Genomic DNA, 16,182 nt, shown 5'->3' on the forward strand with positions numbered 1-16,182 from the left:
GCAGAGCATCTGAGTACAGGGCAGGAGGCGCTCTCAGGAGCAGTGCTCCACTTTCTTCCTGGACTAGTCAGTGGTTTCCACAATCACAGAGAGAGTGGGGTTTGAATGTTGAGAGTGGAAACAGGAGTTTCCTTTCGATGTAATGACTTGGGGAGCCTATAGGACAATCTTGGAGCAAAGGCTGTAGGTTAGACAGAGCATGTTTGCAGGTGCAGCGCTGATTGCCGCACCCTGCATGAGATTTTGACCAGGTCCTGGTGTTGGCTAACATATCCCTTACTTTTATGCCACTGACATATAAATTTTAGGTTTTCTTACTAGTCACCAGACTTTCCATTTCAATTAATAAAATTACAGCTCTAGCTTTTAAAGTTAAGAGGAAATAAGGAGCGTAGCTTTTCATGTCCCTTGAAATGTGGTTTTGCTCTTCTTTCTTTCTCTCTTTCTTTTTTTAACTTAGCGCCCCGGTGGCTTTCCTTTCTCCATTTTCACACATATTTAGACTGAATCATTCTGGCAGGCATTCATTTAAAACTGCACACGCCTGATTTACCTTCAGTATGGAAAGAGAACTGTTTGACTTTAATAGTATGTCTTGAATTATTAAAATGTATGGCTATTTTGAAAAACGTTTTGAATTTGAAAATGTATCCTATATTTTAAAAAGCTTCACTAAGAAAACTGGGAGCTATAAAAGAGTAGTCAAAATATTTCCATTATTTTTAGTGTGTCATGAATACTTGTGAGTTGAATTTATATCAGCTAATATGCTTGTGCTGTATGAGTAGTGATTGTGTCCTAGAATGAGGGCCAGGATAGGCAGAGTGGTGGGAAAAGGGGCTCATTGGCCAGACCACCTCGCCAGATGTCTGAGTTTCAAGTTCAGAAAGGACTGTCTCAAGAAGTGAAAGTGGAGAGCAGTTCAGGAGAGACACACTTTGTTGACCTCAGGCCTACACATAAATACATATACAGCAGCAAACACATGCTGTAAATAAATGAGTGCACACATAGAGTAAATAAATGAATAAAATATTTTGAATATAAAGCTAAATGGAAACAGATTAGGCTACATTTTTGTATAATCCATGTCAATACACTTTAACATTTTTCTCTAATTTACAACTGCATTCTACCAAAAATTCACTAAGATTTGTTTGTACTTAGTGATGCTTAATTAAGAAAATGTAAATTTTTTGAGTTTTCATTCTGTCTCCTTTTCACTTTAGGAGTACCAAAATCTAACCTTTTACACACCAAATCACTGAGAGGCCATAAAGACTGCTTTGAAAAATATCATCTAATCGCAAACCAGGATTGTTCTCGATCCAAGCTTTCCAAAAGTACTTATGAAGGAGTCAAAACCATTTTGAGTAAGAAGATAAACTGGATTATACAGTACGCACAAAACAAGGATATGGATTTGGATCCCGAATGTTCCAAAACTACCCAACATCACCTGTTTAATTTCCGGCATAAGCCAGATAAGAAATTACTCCCGCAGTTTGACTCCCAAGTGCCAAAGTACTCTGCCAGAGGGCTAGCTGGGCACGCGGGCGGCATCTCAAGCTATACGCAAAGAATCTTGGAGCACAGAGAAAGTACAGACTTCGGGCTTGCAATATTGCAAGACTCGGATGTACGGTGGCATCCCAAACACAACCAGGCACAGAAGAAAGAAGAGATAAGCTCTGGCCCAGAGGCGAATGTCCAGAGCCAGAATCCCCATTATAGCAGAGAGGAACGTAAGTAGTGTGGGGAAGAAATACGGAGATGGGCCTTGTTCATTTGCAGGTTGGGTGGTAATTGGTTTTTGGTTGGCTTGGCTTTCTTTTTCTGTGTTTGTATAGAATTTTAATGTTAGATTTATAGATTTGGTGGACATAATATGTAAGTGACAGAGTCATCTCAGCAAAGGTGAGATGTCTTAAAAACGTCTCTGGAACGTTCCTGAGTATGTATTACATACTGAATTTCATTGTCACCATCATTTATTTTGCCATTTTTAGTGACCAAATGGAATGGAATTACCAAAGTTAATTGAAAAGTTCAGGGCTCCTGCTGTTTCTGTGCCTGGAACTATTGGCCACTATGCATTGTCTTGTTGCTAACCCCTTGTAAGACTAACTGACCCAACTTAAAAACACACATCTGACAATTAACTAAAGGGCAGAAGGTAATGTGGGCATTTATTTTAAAAGTTTAAATAACTTTTGCCTGCACCTTTTTTACAAAATCTCTCTGGGGTGATTTTAATTGACTTAAATTGTTTTAGCTCCAAAGGGACCTTGACTATGCCTTCAGATGAGTTCTTGACTCTTCATGTAAAGGCTCTTTTACTAGATAGATGTTTCACAGTACTTTAGTGTTTTAAAACCCCAGATCATAACTTATCCAAAATGTAATCAGAGTCAGAGTATCAGAGTGCATGTGAGTGGGCAGTGACTACTTCTGAAAACTGAAAGGGGAGATACCAGAATCCAGCGCTCTGATTATGTTCCTCTAAAAAACAAAACAAAACAAAAAAAAAAACTTGTTTCCTGTAGATGATGGAGGGGTTACTGGTAGTGGTATATAAAATGTGTTTCTTAGGAGGGTTTTGTGGTTAGAATTTGCTACACTTTAAGAATCAACGAAGGAGATCTGGGGTTCTGTTGAATGTTGTGTTGGGAATTAACTGCACATTCTTTGCCTAAGAAACTAACAGACACTTGCTTTCTGTTTGTCTGTGATAACCATGAATGTGTTTTCATTTTTAGTAAATTCAATGACTCTTGGTGAAGTAGAACAACTGAATACAAAGCTCCAACAGCAAATCCAGGGTAAGGAATCAGTCTCCATGCTTTTGGTTGTATGTGGAAACTGTTTCTACAGAATATCCCCTGTGATTGGACGTTGATAGCGTCCCCATTATTTAAATTTGGAGATTGAGATATTTAGACCTTTGGAGGCTTTTGGGACAAACAGTAAGGGAAAGTTTCATTAGGCCCTTCAGGAAGAATAATTTAAGTAGAGTATAGCCTACAACTAACCTCTACTTCTTGCCATCATTGACTTCATTGTGGGCCACCCTCTGTACCAGGCACTCTGGGGTATGCATCCCAATAGTTCCTTAAGACCGTAGTATTAGCCCTGGTTATCTATATAAACTGTGAGCCATTTGAAACATGAAAACTGTGAGATAAGTGTAGTGACCACTGCCTGTTGTCATCAGCTTCAACTGTTACTGAAACATAGGTGTTTTTCTGGCCACTTGTTTCCATTCCTTTTGCCCCCCCTCAGCCAACTGGTGGGTTATTTTGAGATCCCTGACAATGTATTGTTTTGTCCATAAATATGTCAGGGTTTTGTTTAAAAAGAAAAAGTCATATCCTCATTAATAGGTCTTTAAAAAAAGCACTAATAGTTCTGTAGCATCATAATAGACATCAGCGCCTACAGTATCCGCATCCCCATTGTCTTTTCTTTCAGCCAGCCGTTCCCATTTAGGTGAGGCAGCACTTCGGAGACATTTAAGTTGCTTAGGGAGATGATGCATTCTGTCAGTAGCAGACTTAACTGCAAAACTTGAAGCCTCTGTAAACAATAAGATAACATGAGTAATCCCAGTTTACATGGGTTTAGTACTTACTCCGTGCTCTTTACAAGTCCTCCTCGTTTAGTTCTTACAGTGTGCCCCTGGAATTGAACCTATCCCTAAGAGGATATCAAGTAGAAGGTATAGATGACTTATCTGAAGCACATACATACATGATCATAGTAGCCAGGATTTTGAAACTCCAAATAATCTGTTCCAAGCCTCTTGGAGGAGTTTCTGGACCTGGATATTAATGAGCACATATCTGATAAGTTATATATTGTTTGAGCCTATTTGTAGGTTCTAGTGGAGAAGTGGTGGCCACTGTTTCTGCTGTGTGTACTAATAATCTTCCCCAAGTCTCAATTATCTGTATGAAATGTAATGGGATGATCAACACTGATAGATTTAGGAGACCAGCTGTTTTCCTTAGTGTCAAATTAGTTTCTTGTTAAAATTTACCCAGGCATTGCACCTATATTTAATTAAAATAGAAGTCTTAGGGCAAGCTTTCTGTGCACTAAAACTGCAATTGCCTTTGAAATCCTCACAGAAGTTTTTGAAGAGTTATCTCAGCAAGTGCAAGAAAAAGACTCTTTGGCATCAGAGCTCCATGTCCGTCATGTTGCTATCGAGCAGCTTCTCAAGAACTACTCCAAGCTACCATGCCTGCAGGTGGGACGGGCAGGGACGAGGTCACACCTGTCCATGAACAACTGAGCTGAATGCAGTTTCTGTGCTTTTCCCTCTTTCGGTCTGCCAGGCATGTGAACCTAGAAAACGCTGGAAGAAAGCTACAGTCCATTTTTGTGGTTGTACTTGAAAAACCTAAGATAATATTTATTAATCTAATAAAGCAGATCACTGTAGTCTAGGGTTAATCATTTGGCTTTATTTGGGGACTTTTTCTTATAATTACTAAATGTCCCTCCCTTTTACCATGTGTGAATACTTAAATATCCTGTTACAATGTGTTCTTATTGGACATTTTCTATTGTAACTCAACTGTCAAAACAATAGACGCCTAATTAGGTCTTATGTTAGTCTGAAACTACTAGAGATAGTTTTTAAGAGGGAAGTAGAATTTATAATATCATCTTATTTATGAGCAATATTTTAATATAAAATTTTATATAAAATTGCTATTTTGGGTATTTTCCATTGTCTTTGTAAATGTGTATTTGAATGGCCATGTGTATTCCATGTGTGAATATGTCTGCCCATATAAAAGATCACTGCATTTTGGAGATACAGTGTTTTTATAACTGTTATCTTTCTTTCCAAAGATAAATGTGTTTTGGATAGTATTTGGAGAAGCAATCTACCTAGTTGAGCTGTGTTAAATACTAACAGCATATGGAAGTGAAGTTAATCACTCTTAAAGCAAATATTCAAGGAAATAAAGCACATTGTTGTTTTCTAACAAAGCAATTCTGAATTAGCTTAGGAAGAAAATACTTTAGTGATCCTTGTGTGTCAGTCTCCGTTAAAAGAAGAAGCCCTGCTCTGCTTCTTAACTCATGACTTTCTTTGATGTGTTCATTTTTGGATAAAGTAAATCATCTCTCAGCCCTGAGTCCAGTGTAACTCCTATTCTCAGACTGCAGCTGTCCTGTTTGGGTAGGGGAAGGAAAATTATTACGTGTGCCACTGCACATGAAATCCCAATGATCTGTTCACTGTCCAAATTCTGCTGTCAGCATCACTGAAGTCAGTCCTCAAAAAACAAAAAAAAAAAAATGAAAGAAAGAAAAGAAAAGGCATTTAAGGTACTTTTCTAAGTTTCAAAATCTAAAGGGATAGAAGATTGCAAGGCACAAAAAAAAAATCAACACTCAATTCAATGAAATAACCTCACTTTAAAAAGATATTATAAGCTACTTAGGTACTAGACTCTTAACTAATAAATTATCTCAAGAAGTTAAAAAGATTTAATAACATAATAAAAGGTATGACCAATCCAAAATGCAGACGGGCTCTAGATAGTTTTTAATGGTGCTAAGAATGTGTGTGTGTGTGGTAAGCTACGGGAAGACAGCTGACAAGTATAAAGGTGATTTCTCCCTTTACGTTGGCAATCTGTCTGGGCACAGGTCAGACTTCAATGTTGAACACAAATAGTTTTGACTAAGCAAAGAACTGCTTCCCTGTTGGAAAAGTACTTTTCCGGAATGTTCAGATGGATGAAATTGGCCTGGGTTTGTACATTAGTTGACTGCCCAGTACTTTTGCTTTTTTCTGAATCAAACTTTTAAGCTTTTCGGAGGGAACTTTTGAAAACGACACTTTTTAGTGTCCTCCAAAATGAATTTAAAATCTGGAGAGTGGAGATGAATGCCTTGCCTTAGTGTTGATAAGCTTTAAATTGAATGTGTGCAATATGGAAGCGTCCACATTTCCAGGCTGGATAAAGACATGTTACCTTTTCAAGTTTGACTATACTCCTGCTTGGCATAGCTCGTCAAGAGTGTTAGCAGCCAGTGTATTGCACACAATTGGGGGCTGTCATAGGAGTCTAGGATCCTTAGTATTTGGCATGTGCAGTACTTAGTGTATTTCTATCATAAGAGACATCCAGTGCAGTCCTAAATACCAGTGTTATCCAAAGAAAACGTTTGCTGATCTCTTTCAAGAGTTTTCTGGCAAACATTTAGTTTACTAATGAGTTTGGACTGATTAAGATTTTCCTGCGTCCCGAGGTCTTAACTGGGACCTCCGATTCATTTCATTTAGCTATTCCACCTGAGACATCAAAGGAATGGTGCTCCTAAGTACATCTGGTGCTGGCACTCCTACTAGTACTCACTCCGTGAATTTTTTTGGAGTATAGTGTTTCATGTTGTTTACCCATCAGTGATTTGTTATAGTTGGTCTTGGTGGTGGTGATGGTGGTGGTTTTTGGTTTGTTGGTTTGTTGGTTTGTTTGTTTGTTTGGAGACAGGGTCTTGCTACATAACTTTGGCTGGCCTAGAATTCTCTAAGTCGTCCAGGCTGGACTGGAATTTGTGGTGGTTCTGCCTCAGGAGGAGATATGCTCTCTTGATTGAATATGCAATTATTTTATGCACAAATAAGGATGGGGACAGAGTTGAGTTACAATGTAGGGAAAGATGAACTATCACAAATACTAGTTACTATATTTGGTTCTTTCTAAATAGTTGTATGTTTGAGGAAGTTCAGAAGAAACACACATGATTTCATTTTTTAAAACGAACAGAAGACAGACTGCTAGTGAGCCCTTACATTTGGGAGCTTCTGGGGGTGCGGAGCAAAGGGCAATTTTGCCATACTAGACTTCTTAGTTAAAGAGGATGGAGAGTTTTCAAGTCAAAAGTCAAATGTGATTTTAGCATGATTTTTGTCTTTTAAAGATTGGTGTTTTTATGTGTCTGGCATACATCAGGCCAAGCTAAATTCCTATCACTGTAGTAAATACAGAGAGGATTTGGTTTGGGTTTCACTATGTTGTCCAGGCTGGTCTCAAACAGCACCAGTCTTACTGCTTCAGCCTCTGAATGCTGGGGTTCAGCATACACTGCCACACCTGGTTTAACGTTTTTATACTGTCCCACCTTGTCACCGTTCTCCTAAGATTATCGGCTTATCCGATAATCTAGTATTAGTTTCTGTATTCGTTTTGGAAAAGGCATGTACTTGAGACACCATGCTGGTGGGCCAAACAGTCAATTGATTTCATTGTGTGATTCGTGTATGCAGTATTGAGTAAAGAGAAGCCCGTGGGTTTCTTAGCTACATTTCACCAAAAAGTGCCCATTTTTATAAACATTTAAGGATTATTTTTCAGAAGGTGTTCATGTTGGGAAGTGCTTTCAGAAATACAGCTGAAGTATATTCTGATGCTATATCATAGGCGGTTTATGAATTCTTGGTTTTGTGTTGTATCATATCAGCTGTTGAAATGGCTTTTTCCTTTTTAGTTTGTTTATATAATGCTTATCTTGGTGTTTATACTGCAAAGGTCCATTCATTTTTTTTATTGTTGTTAATTTTTAAAGTAATTATTTTGGTCCATTTGTATTAATGTTTACCAGTTTGGGTTTTATTCTGTTTCTTTTTAGGAGAAATCTGCTTTCCTTATTAACATTGTATGTAACACAAAACATGTGTGTTCCAAACTTAAGTAGGAATTTTAAAGATCTGTGTAGCTTTTCAAAGGGCTCAGATTTGGGACCATGAAAAGTAATTACATCCACACGAAATATTTTAATGCTGGAGTATAATATTACTTTGACTTTTTCGCCAACTCATCTACTATCAAATGTTACCATTGTTCATGCTACAGCAAGATGTGTGAATATTTTAAAACTTCATAAGTATAAAAATTTTATATACCCTCTATTAAGATATGACTTTAAAGCAGAGACTTGATTTGATTTTGTTCTGATTCCATTTTTACCTTGAACAGAATTTTTTTTCTTTTGAGGAAATTTGGTTTAAAAAAAAAATCACTAAAGAACAGAACCCTAAATAAATACCCTTGCCCAGTTAAGCTTTGTGGTGACGGGGCTCACAAGGGTTTATTGGCTGGGGTAATAGGACTCTTTGGGGAAGGGAGGTCACAGTGGGCAGAGGAGGATGTGACCTGGCCTTGCAGTTCCTCTCTTTCACCTACATCAGCACAAAGTCAGGCTGCGTCCACCTTTACGTGAGCCAGATCTTGTGGGTCTGGAACACTAAGGTGTTTAACACTTAGTTTATAAATCATATTTTCACTATTATTTTTAGTTTGAAGGAGTCTCTGTTATAATTATTCAGTAACTTTTCTCCAATTTCAACTCTACCAACGTGAAGCAAAAATGTCATGGAGACACATGTACATGTTTAAAACTGCGCTTGCATCGGGGGGTTGTGGGTTTAGTTTTGCTATTTTGTTGTTTTTCACTTCCCCATCCTACTGCCTCCAGAAAAGGTGGTTTAAAAAGTGCTCCGTAGTGGTATTTGTGTGTGTGTGTGTGTGTGTGTGAGAGAGAGAGAGAGAGAGAGAGAGAGAAAGGGGGGGGCAAGACAGAAACAGAGACATTTTAAATGTGACTAGCATATGCTGTAGTCATTGAACTTTAATCTCTGTTGTTCTTTTAAACAGCTGTGCTGACATTTAGAAAACGAAAATGAAACTGCTGTGGTCAAAGCTGTGTTTCAGAAGGGTTTATTTAGTCATTATCTGTTTGTTATATGCAATAATTTATATATTTGTATTCCGCTTTGAAACTGTAACTAGATAAGCTTGTCTACTATTTTTAACTTTACAATAATAAAACATATTTTGTTATCTATGTGCTAGCTTCAGCTGATTAATTTATTTAATGTGCGTGTGTTGGGGCGTGGGGTGCACCAGGCTATGAGAACCTTCAAAAGTTAGTTCTGTCTTTCTGTGGTGGGCTCTAGGGATCAAGCTCAGTAGAAGTCACAGGGGTGGTGACCGCAGTAGTAGTAATAGTAGTTGTTCTTGTTCTTCACTTTCTCCTTCCTCTTCCTCCTCGACCTTGCTCCCCCTTCGTCATCCTCCTTCTTTTAATTGGATAGTTGGCCTACATTGGAAGCTTTGCATAATCTAACTCTGTTTATCCAGTCAGCTGTTCGTGAGCAGTTTGAAGATTTTTGGTTGCTTGTCTGTTTTGTTTTTCGAGACAGGGTTTCGCTGTAGCTTTGGAGCCTGTCCTGGAACTCTCTTTATAGACCAGGCTGGCCTTGAACTCACAGAGATCCACCCGCCTCTGCCTCCTGCGTGCTGGGATTAAAGGTGTGCGTCACCACTGCCTGGCAACAATTTTAGTTTTTTATCCAAGTTGAGCTAGTAAGAATTAGACTGTTCTTCTTGAGCACATGGTTTCAATTCCCAGTATCCCCATGGCTGCTAATCACTAACTCCAGTTCCAGTAATGTTCCAGTGCCCTGTTTTGGCCTCCACGAGCACCAGACACATAGGTGGTACATCCATCTATATATAATGAACATTTGTAAAAAGGAATAAAACATTAATATATTTCACTTTGCTTTTTAAAGAATATTTAAAATAAGAAAACTAGTATCCAAGATCACTGTGGTTAGCATAATGAATCAATATTAATTGATTCACAATTTAATTTTTATTCGGACTGATGAAAAGACTCGTGGCTAAGAGCACTTGCCACTCTTCTAGAGGGCCCATCTCACAGACCACGGTGCACACATGGAGGTCAGGACAGCTTTGTGAAGTCAGTTTTACTACCCTTCAGCCACTGAGCGAACCATCTCACCTGCCCCTCGCAAATGATTTATAAAATTCTTACGGTGTTTTTATGGTAATAATGTGCAACCAGGAAACAAAGACATTTGTTTAAAAGATCGGAAGTAGATTACGTGGTAATGTCTGAGAATTGAAACACTGAATGTGTGTAGTGAGAGCTGAGGGCCACTTCCCACCACCTGGCTCCCTGCCACCAGCTAGCTTTACACCTGAAATAACAACACACAAATTGTATTCTTTTGAACACTGCTTGGCCCATTAGCTCTAGCTTCTTACTGGCTAACTCTCACATATTGATTAATCCATTTCTATTAATGTGTGTAGCACCACGAGGTGGTGGCTTACTGGGAAGGATCTTAACCTGCGTCCATCTTGGAGAGGAGCTTCATCAAATCTAACTCACTTCCCTTCTTCCCAGCATTCTGTTCTGTCTACTTCACCCACCTATGTTCTGACCTATCAGGCCAAGCAGTTTCTTTATTAATTAACCAATGAAAGCAACACATTGACAGATGACCCACCTACATCAAATGTGTAGGAAGATTAGTTGCCCTTGGAAGTCTCAAAAATTCAACAATCCTATACTCAGTGTGATTAGCACTTTCTGCAAGGCACAAGGAGCAGGAATCTAGGTCCTCCTTAGGCTAGCTAGCAAGTTGGGAGCCAGACTGCTATGTAAGACTGTCTAAAAATAAACAGTATGTCATCAGGAGAGGAAATTTACACGAGGAGTGGGGTCTGTGAAAGGGACTGGGAAGAGTACCAGACCACAAGTGAACTTTTCCCGTTTAGCTTCTGTGTTGTGACTCCAGCAAAACCTCATCTGGACTACTTTGCATCTGAGCTCACTAACTTTTATTCCTACTCGGTTGCCCCAACTGGAGAGTTCCAAATTAGCTATAAGATTATATGTTCTCCCTTATTTTTTTTTTTTCAGTGATCTGTTATTAGAACTCAGCATTCTTTACAGGGGCCTTAGAGCCTGGAAAGTACCTCACAGCACAGTGGATAAAACAGGCAGGGGACCAGAAGGCAGAACAACGCCCTTTTAGATAAATGATACTCCAAATAAGAAGCCTTTTCTAGGCTCTGCATTTACATTCTGATCTAAGTGATGTCTTAGGTCCTTTCCATCTCGAAAGTCCAGTTTTATATCAGTAAATTCTTCTATTTATTCATGCTATATTTTAGGGGGTGTGGAGAAGGGAGGCTACCAAGTTTATCTATAGATACAAAACTTGTTATCTTGACCATTTTGCATCTGGGCTCCTCACCCCAACTTTTGAAGCAAAGATACTGTCTAAGGGGAGACCAGTGCTGGAAACATGGGTGTTATCAGTAGGGACAGCATCATTATCCATATATAGTAGTATAAGATGTTAGCCACTGGCACCCAGCGTTGAGCAGTCCTTGTTTGCTATAAAGCAAGATGTAGTACTTGGTTAATCCCCCTTTGCCAGCCTCCCCAGAATTCTATATGATCTTACAATAAATTCTTACCAGCTTAAAGCAATTGGTCAGCTTTCTTTCGCCTGCAACAGAGCTGGTTTGGTCTGCCAGGTACTCACCTACTTAGGAACTGTATGAATTTGTCTTTTAAGAGGAAGCTGCTAAGAACCACTGGATTTTTGTAAACTGCAGCTCAGGACGACATGGCTACTTGTTGAGTCAAGTAAAAGTGATAGGAAAATTCTGAAGAAATTAAATCTTTTGGCAATGCCAGTTTGACCATTACAGGCATTTTGGTTAACAGGAAGAGGGCTTTAGAGAACTTGTCACTCTCTGCCACTTTCTTAGTTAGGCTTCCTATTGCTGTGCTTAGGTACTGTGACCAAAAGCAACCTGGGGAAGACATGGTTTATTTTATCTTATACTTCAGGCAACAGTTCATCGCCTCCATCCAGCATCCACATATTTTCCATTTCAAAGAATTATATCTAAATGCTGGAGATATGTGTAGTTCAGTAGCAGAGTACTTGCTTAGCATGCACAGGTCTTTGGGTTCCATCTCCAATGCCACGGGGAGGGGGGGAGTTAAAAAGGAGCGGGTAATTTGGCAGGTTTGGTGCAGAGAGAGGGTGAGCTGGAGATACAGAAAGCTACAAACTCAGAGCCAGCCTCCAGTGCTGTACTTCCCCCTCCTAAGGTTCCACAACTGCCCAAACATTGCTTGTGGAGGCCCCTAACAGACCTGAGCATTGCAAACATGGTACAAACAAGTTTTGCCTTTTACTCTCTCCCCGTTGCTAAAATCTATTAGATTACATCCCAAGGCTAGTCCTCAAAGTCCATTCCCTAACTTGTCCACTGACTCATTCCTGAGACAACACCAAGGTTCAACAATCAAAATTCATTATTTGGTTAACATGTCCAATTAGGATTTACCAACTCACCCTAGCACAGACTGCCCATTTTCCCTTAAAAACCCACTCCTGAAAGAAACGAAAACAAACCAAAACAAAACACCTGTTTGTTGCTTGCTTACTGCTGCTGCTTGCTGTCTGCCTTTGTATCCCACTCTTTCCCCTCCAGGATAATAAATCTCGCTAGTCCTGAGAATTTGGTATCTGGGTGTGTCTGGACCAACTTGGGAGAGGGGCTCCCTTACATCTCAGAGATCAAGTGTTCAGATATCTGAGCCTGTAGGGGAAATTTCTCATTCAAATCATCACACAAAGGTATTTTTATAATTTAAGTAAATTAGACTGATCAAATTGAAGTCTACTGGGAATAAATCTGAAATTTTGTTACATCTGTCTCTCATGAAGAAAATTCACAAAACCCTTATGCAACAGATGAAATTTCAAGTGTGGGATAAAAACAATTTTTAAAGCTACTGCAAATGCCATATGGGGAAATGAGAATTCTGGATTTTAATTTATTCTTTTTTTCAGATTGATTTATTTTTATGTGTATGAGTGTTTGCTTGTGTGTACCACATTGTACCTAGTGCCCACAAAGACCAGAAGAGAGCACCGGGTCCTGGGAAACGTGAATACTTGTGAACATGGGGGTGTGGGGAATGAACTTGGGTCCTCTGCAACAGCAACAAGTGCTCTTAACCTCTGAGCCATCTGTCTAGCCAATATTCTTGTCTCATGGATATTGTGTTTGTGTGTCTTTGTTCATGCGCATGTACATATGTGTCTGGGTGTATCTGGAGGCCCGAGGTTGGTTTGGGGTATCTCCTTCAGTTTGTTTTGTCCCACCTTGTTTTTTCAGACAGTGGCTCTCACTGAGCCTGAAACTTGCTGCTTGGTTACACTGGCCACCTAACCCCTGGGATCTACCGGTCTCAACCTCCTGCAGTACTGAGATTACATCAGACCCGAGTCTTTGTCTGGGGGGCTGGGTATACAAAATCAACACATTCAGCACTTTATCAACTGAGTCGTGTTCCCAACCCAGTTTCCATTTACTGTCGGTAGTTTGTTTGTTTATTTTACAGGCAGGTTTTATTTGTTTTCTCAGTAATTGCTACTACCAGGGACAGAGTTCCAAAACTGTCCTGAAGGCCCAGTCATTACATGTTAGTAGGTATCAGTCTTCTCTGGGAGGAATTTGGGAAATCTCTGGCCTAGAATGAAGAAGCTTTATAAGGAAAGTCAGCAAAGAGAACATGAAAGAAAACCAAGACCCAGCTAGCCACAGAGTCTCCTCTCTGTAACTTCAAAGCACAGGCAGTACGAAAGAAGAAGCTCTTACAGGGGGAGGAGTCCACAAACTGAACAGCGATGAGGGTGTAAGAGGAAGTTCCCATGGGCAAGAGGACAGGATATTGCTACCTGATATTCAGAGGTTCATTTCGGCCTCCTTTGCCACCGCTGGGCAGCCATATGCCTCTCTTAGACTTTGTCCTCTAACCTGTACAAAGTGGAGTGAATTTGATCCTGAAGGATCCAGTGTCCTATGGCTACGATGAATGTTAAGAAGAGCGTGGGTGGCAAACCCTTTCAGCTCCTGCACGCACAGCAGAGCAGAGCTCAGAAGCCGCAAAGGGAAGTGTGGCTTCGTTCAGAGAAACTGGAGCCTTTATGAGGAAGCAAGCAGAAGGTGGCCAGATTAACCTGGCTCAAAAGCAGAGAGACAATTCTCTATATGCGGTTTGAGATCATTTAAGTTGGAGACAGAAAAATGTCTGTAAGTGTAACTAACACCTTGTTAGTCGCCCACACTCCTCTGTCAGACACAACTACTGAAGAAGAATATTTTCGGAGGACTAGCAGGGGGGTCACCCACCGAGAGCGCAGTCCCCAAAGACTGCTCCACTTTCATCCCTGCAATGCAAAGGCACACGATAAACTTCAGTAGGATACCATCCGCTCAGGTCACAGAAGTGTCTCTTCTTCTGAGATACCCCTTCTCTCCTATCAGGACAGCCAACTGCTCTCTCTTGAAAGAATAATGGCAGTGGGGTGGTTGGATTTCACTTTTGTTTATTGGCTATCTTTATTTGTTTTGAATCTTTAGGATGATTAATGTTACCAGCTTTGTTGGATGAAGAGATAACAGGGAAATCTATAAAGCACAATGCTGGGAATATCTATGAAGGTGTTCCTAGAATAATTGATTGGCATATGGCAGAGCAGGGAAGGGAAAGCCCTAAGTCTGGGCAGCACCACTGGTAGGCTGGGGTCCGGAAGAAACAGGATGGAAAGTTGTGAGCATGCTCAGTTGGTGTGTATCAGGCCATGGGAACTAATTCGCATAGCCCTGGATGTTAACTGAGCGCTGTTGTTCCCCAAGGCTGAGGGGGTGAATATCTAAATTTCTGGCTCTCTCACTGTGGATGCATTTTTGTTCCTTCAAGCCCTGACTAGCTGTCTCTGAAACTGGGAAAGGCAGTATCTGGGCCTCCTGCTAAGTTTCTGTCGGCTGTTGCTGCCATGCCACTTCAGACAGAAACAGACAAACTGGTGGAGGAGGTGTGTGTGCCTACCAGATATTGAAAAGCTTCCTATGCTTTAAAAAAAAAAAAAGCGCAGGGGAGGAGCTGAGCCAGTGACAAGCAAATGCTGGGCTTCTTTTCTTTCTCATCTCTACACATGTGTGAACGAAATGGGAGACAGCAGACCCACAACCTTCAGAACAACATTGCATCCCGGCAGGGAAGGAATCCTTGTCCCACACTGATCTCGTCTACATACTGGTTTCTCCTCAGAAGACAAAATGGGCTAACGGGTATAACTATCATAGCCAACACCGAGATATGTAGACAGGCTTTGTGGAGTCTCAGGAGCTCACAGTTGATTTGATCGTGTTTTATTTTCTTCCAGAAGAGAGCCTTATTTAATGTAAGCATGAAACCCTTCAAGAATAACATATGTGCCCGCAGGATGGTTGCTGCTTCATCGAGAGTACACACTAGGTGGGGAGGTGACCTTCAAACCTACATCTGTGGTTCTCTGTGCAGGCCAGAACTGCCACCAAGATCCCTGAGGGCAGCTCTGGGAGGCCTGAAGGGGAGATGTTGCCAAAGTACCATTTAGAACCATCCAGATGCGTAGGACACTCATGCATTCTACATTTTGTTAGTCACAGACATGGACCAAACTGCTAATCTGATTTTCTTTCCATAGCTTCCATAACATCCACCACCTCCACCTGGAATCCTGAACATCTAGATAGCTTGCTGCTGCTTCTCTTCCTCTTCTTCTTTTTCTTTTGTCCCAGGAAAGGAATTTCTGATAGACTTTCTCTACACTCTAGGGGATCACAAAACCAGTTAGCAGAGAACAGCATACTGCAAAAAGAATAAGCAAAGCAAGCTTTTCTATGACTCAACAGGTCCCTTAAGGTCTTTAATTTTGAAGCCAGCCAGGATGGAATGAGAAGAGTTCACATGACTATAGCATGAATATGTACCCTCCTTACATCAAAAATCCAGTGCCAGAACAATTCAATACTGTGAAAATTCAATGTTTATAGCCATCTGTAGCTAGTGTCTGGGGATGGGATGGGTAGCCTACTGTGCCTGACTGGTTCTTCAAAGTAGAAGGAATACAGTTACTCTAGTCAGATGTTTGAAGACTTGGTTATGATGTGTTTGAGATTTCCTAGAATAGACAAAATTGAAATGATGTTTATAAAACAAAATTGTATAGTGATGTCCCTCACTATACAGTTTTTTTTTTTTTTGAGACAGGGTTTCTCTGTAGTTTTGTAGCCTACCTGAAACTAGCTCTTGTAGAACAGGCTAGTCTCAAACTCACAGAGATCCATCTGCTTCTGCTTCCCAAGTGCTGGAATTAAAGGCGTGTACCACCACCATCCGGTTTATACAAGAATTTTTCATGCAAGAGGTCATTCTCTATTGCATACTGTAACCAATGAGTAGGCTAAACAAGCTCAGTGAGAA

At 40.3% G+C, this 16,182-nt stretch overlaps 1 protein-coding gene across 1 annotated transcript in view; it reads left to right on the forward strand.

Annotated features, from left to right (window-relative positions):
- Positions 1-5,296, forward strand: part of LG3H21orf91 (linkage group 3 C21orf91 homolog) — a 22,816-nt gene extending 17,520 nt beyond the window's left edge. The window contains exons 3-5 of the mRNA XM_013351282.2: positions 1,230-1,745; positions 2,760-2,822; positions 4,131-5,296. Of these exons, the coding sequence (XP_013206736.1) occupies positions 1,230-1,745; positions 2,760-2,822; positions 4,131-4,297 (746 nt within the window). The 3' untranslated portion in view covers positions 4,298-5,296. The remainder of the gene's footprint in view (positions 1-1,229; positions 1,746-2,759; positions 2,823-4,130) is intronic.
- Positions 5,297-16,182: the final 10,886 nt, after the last annotated feature.

This window comes from Microtus ochrogaster, linkage group LG3, assembly GCF_000317375.1.
Source record: "Microtus ochrogaster isolate Prairie Vole_2 linkage group LG3, MicOch1.0, whole genome shotgun sequence".
NCBI classification, from domain to species: Eukaryota; Metazoa; Chordata; class Mammalia; order Rodentia; family Cricetidae; genus Microtus; species Microtus ochrogaster.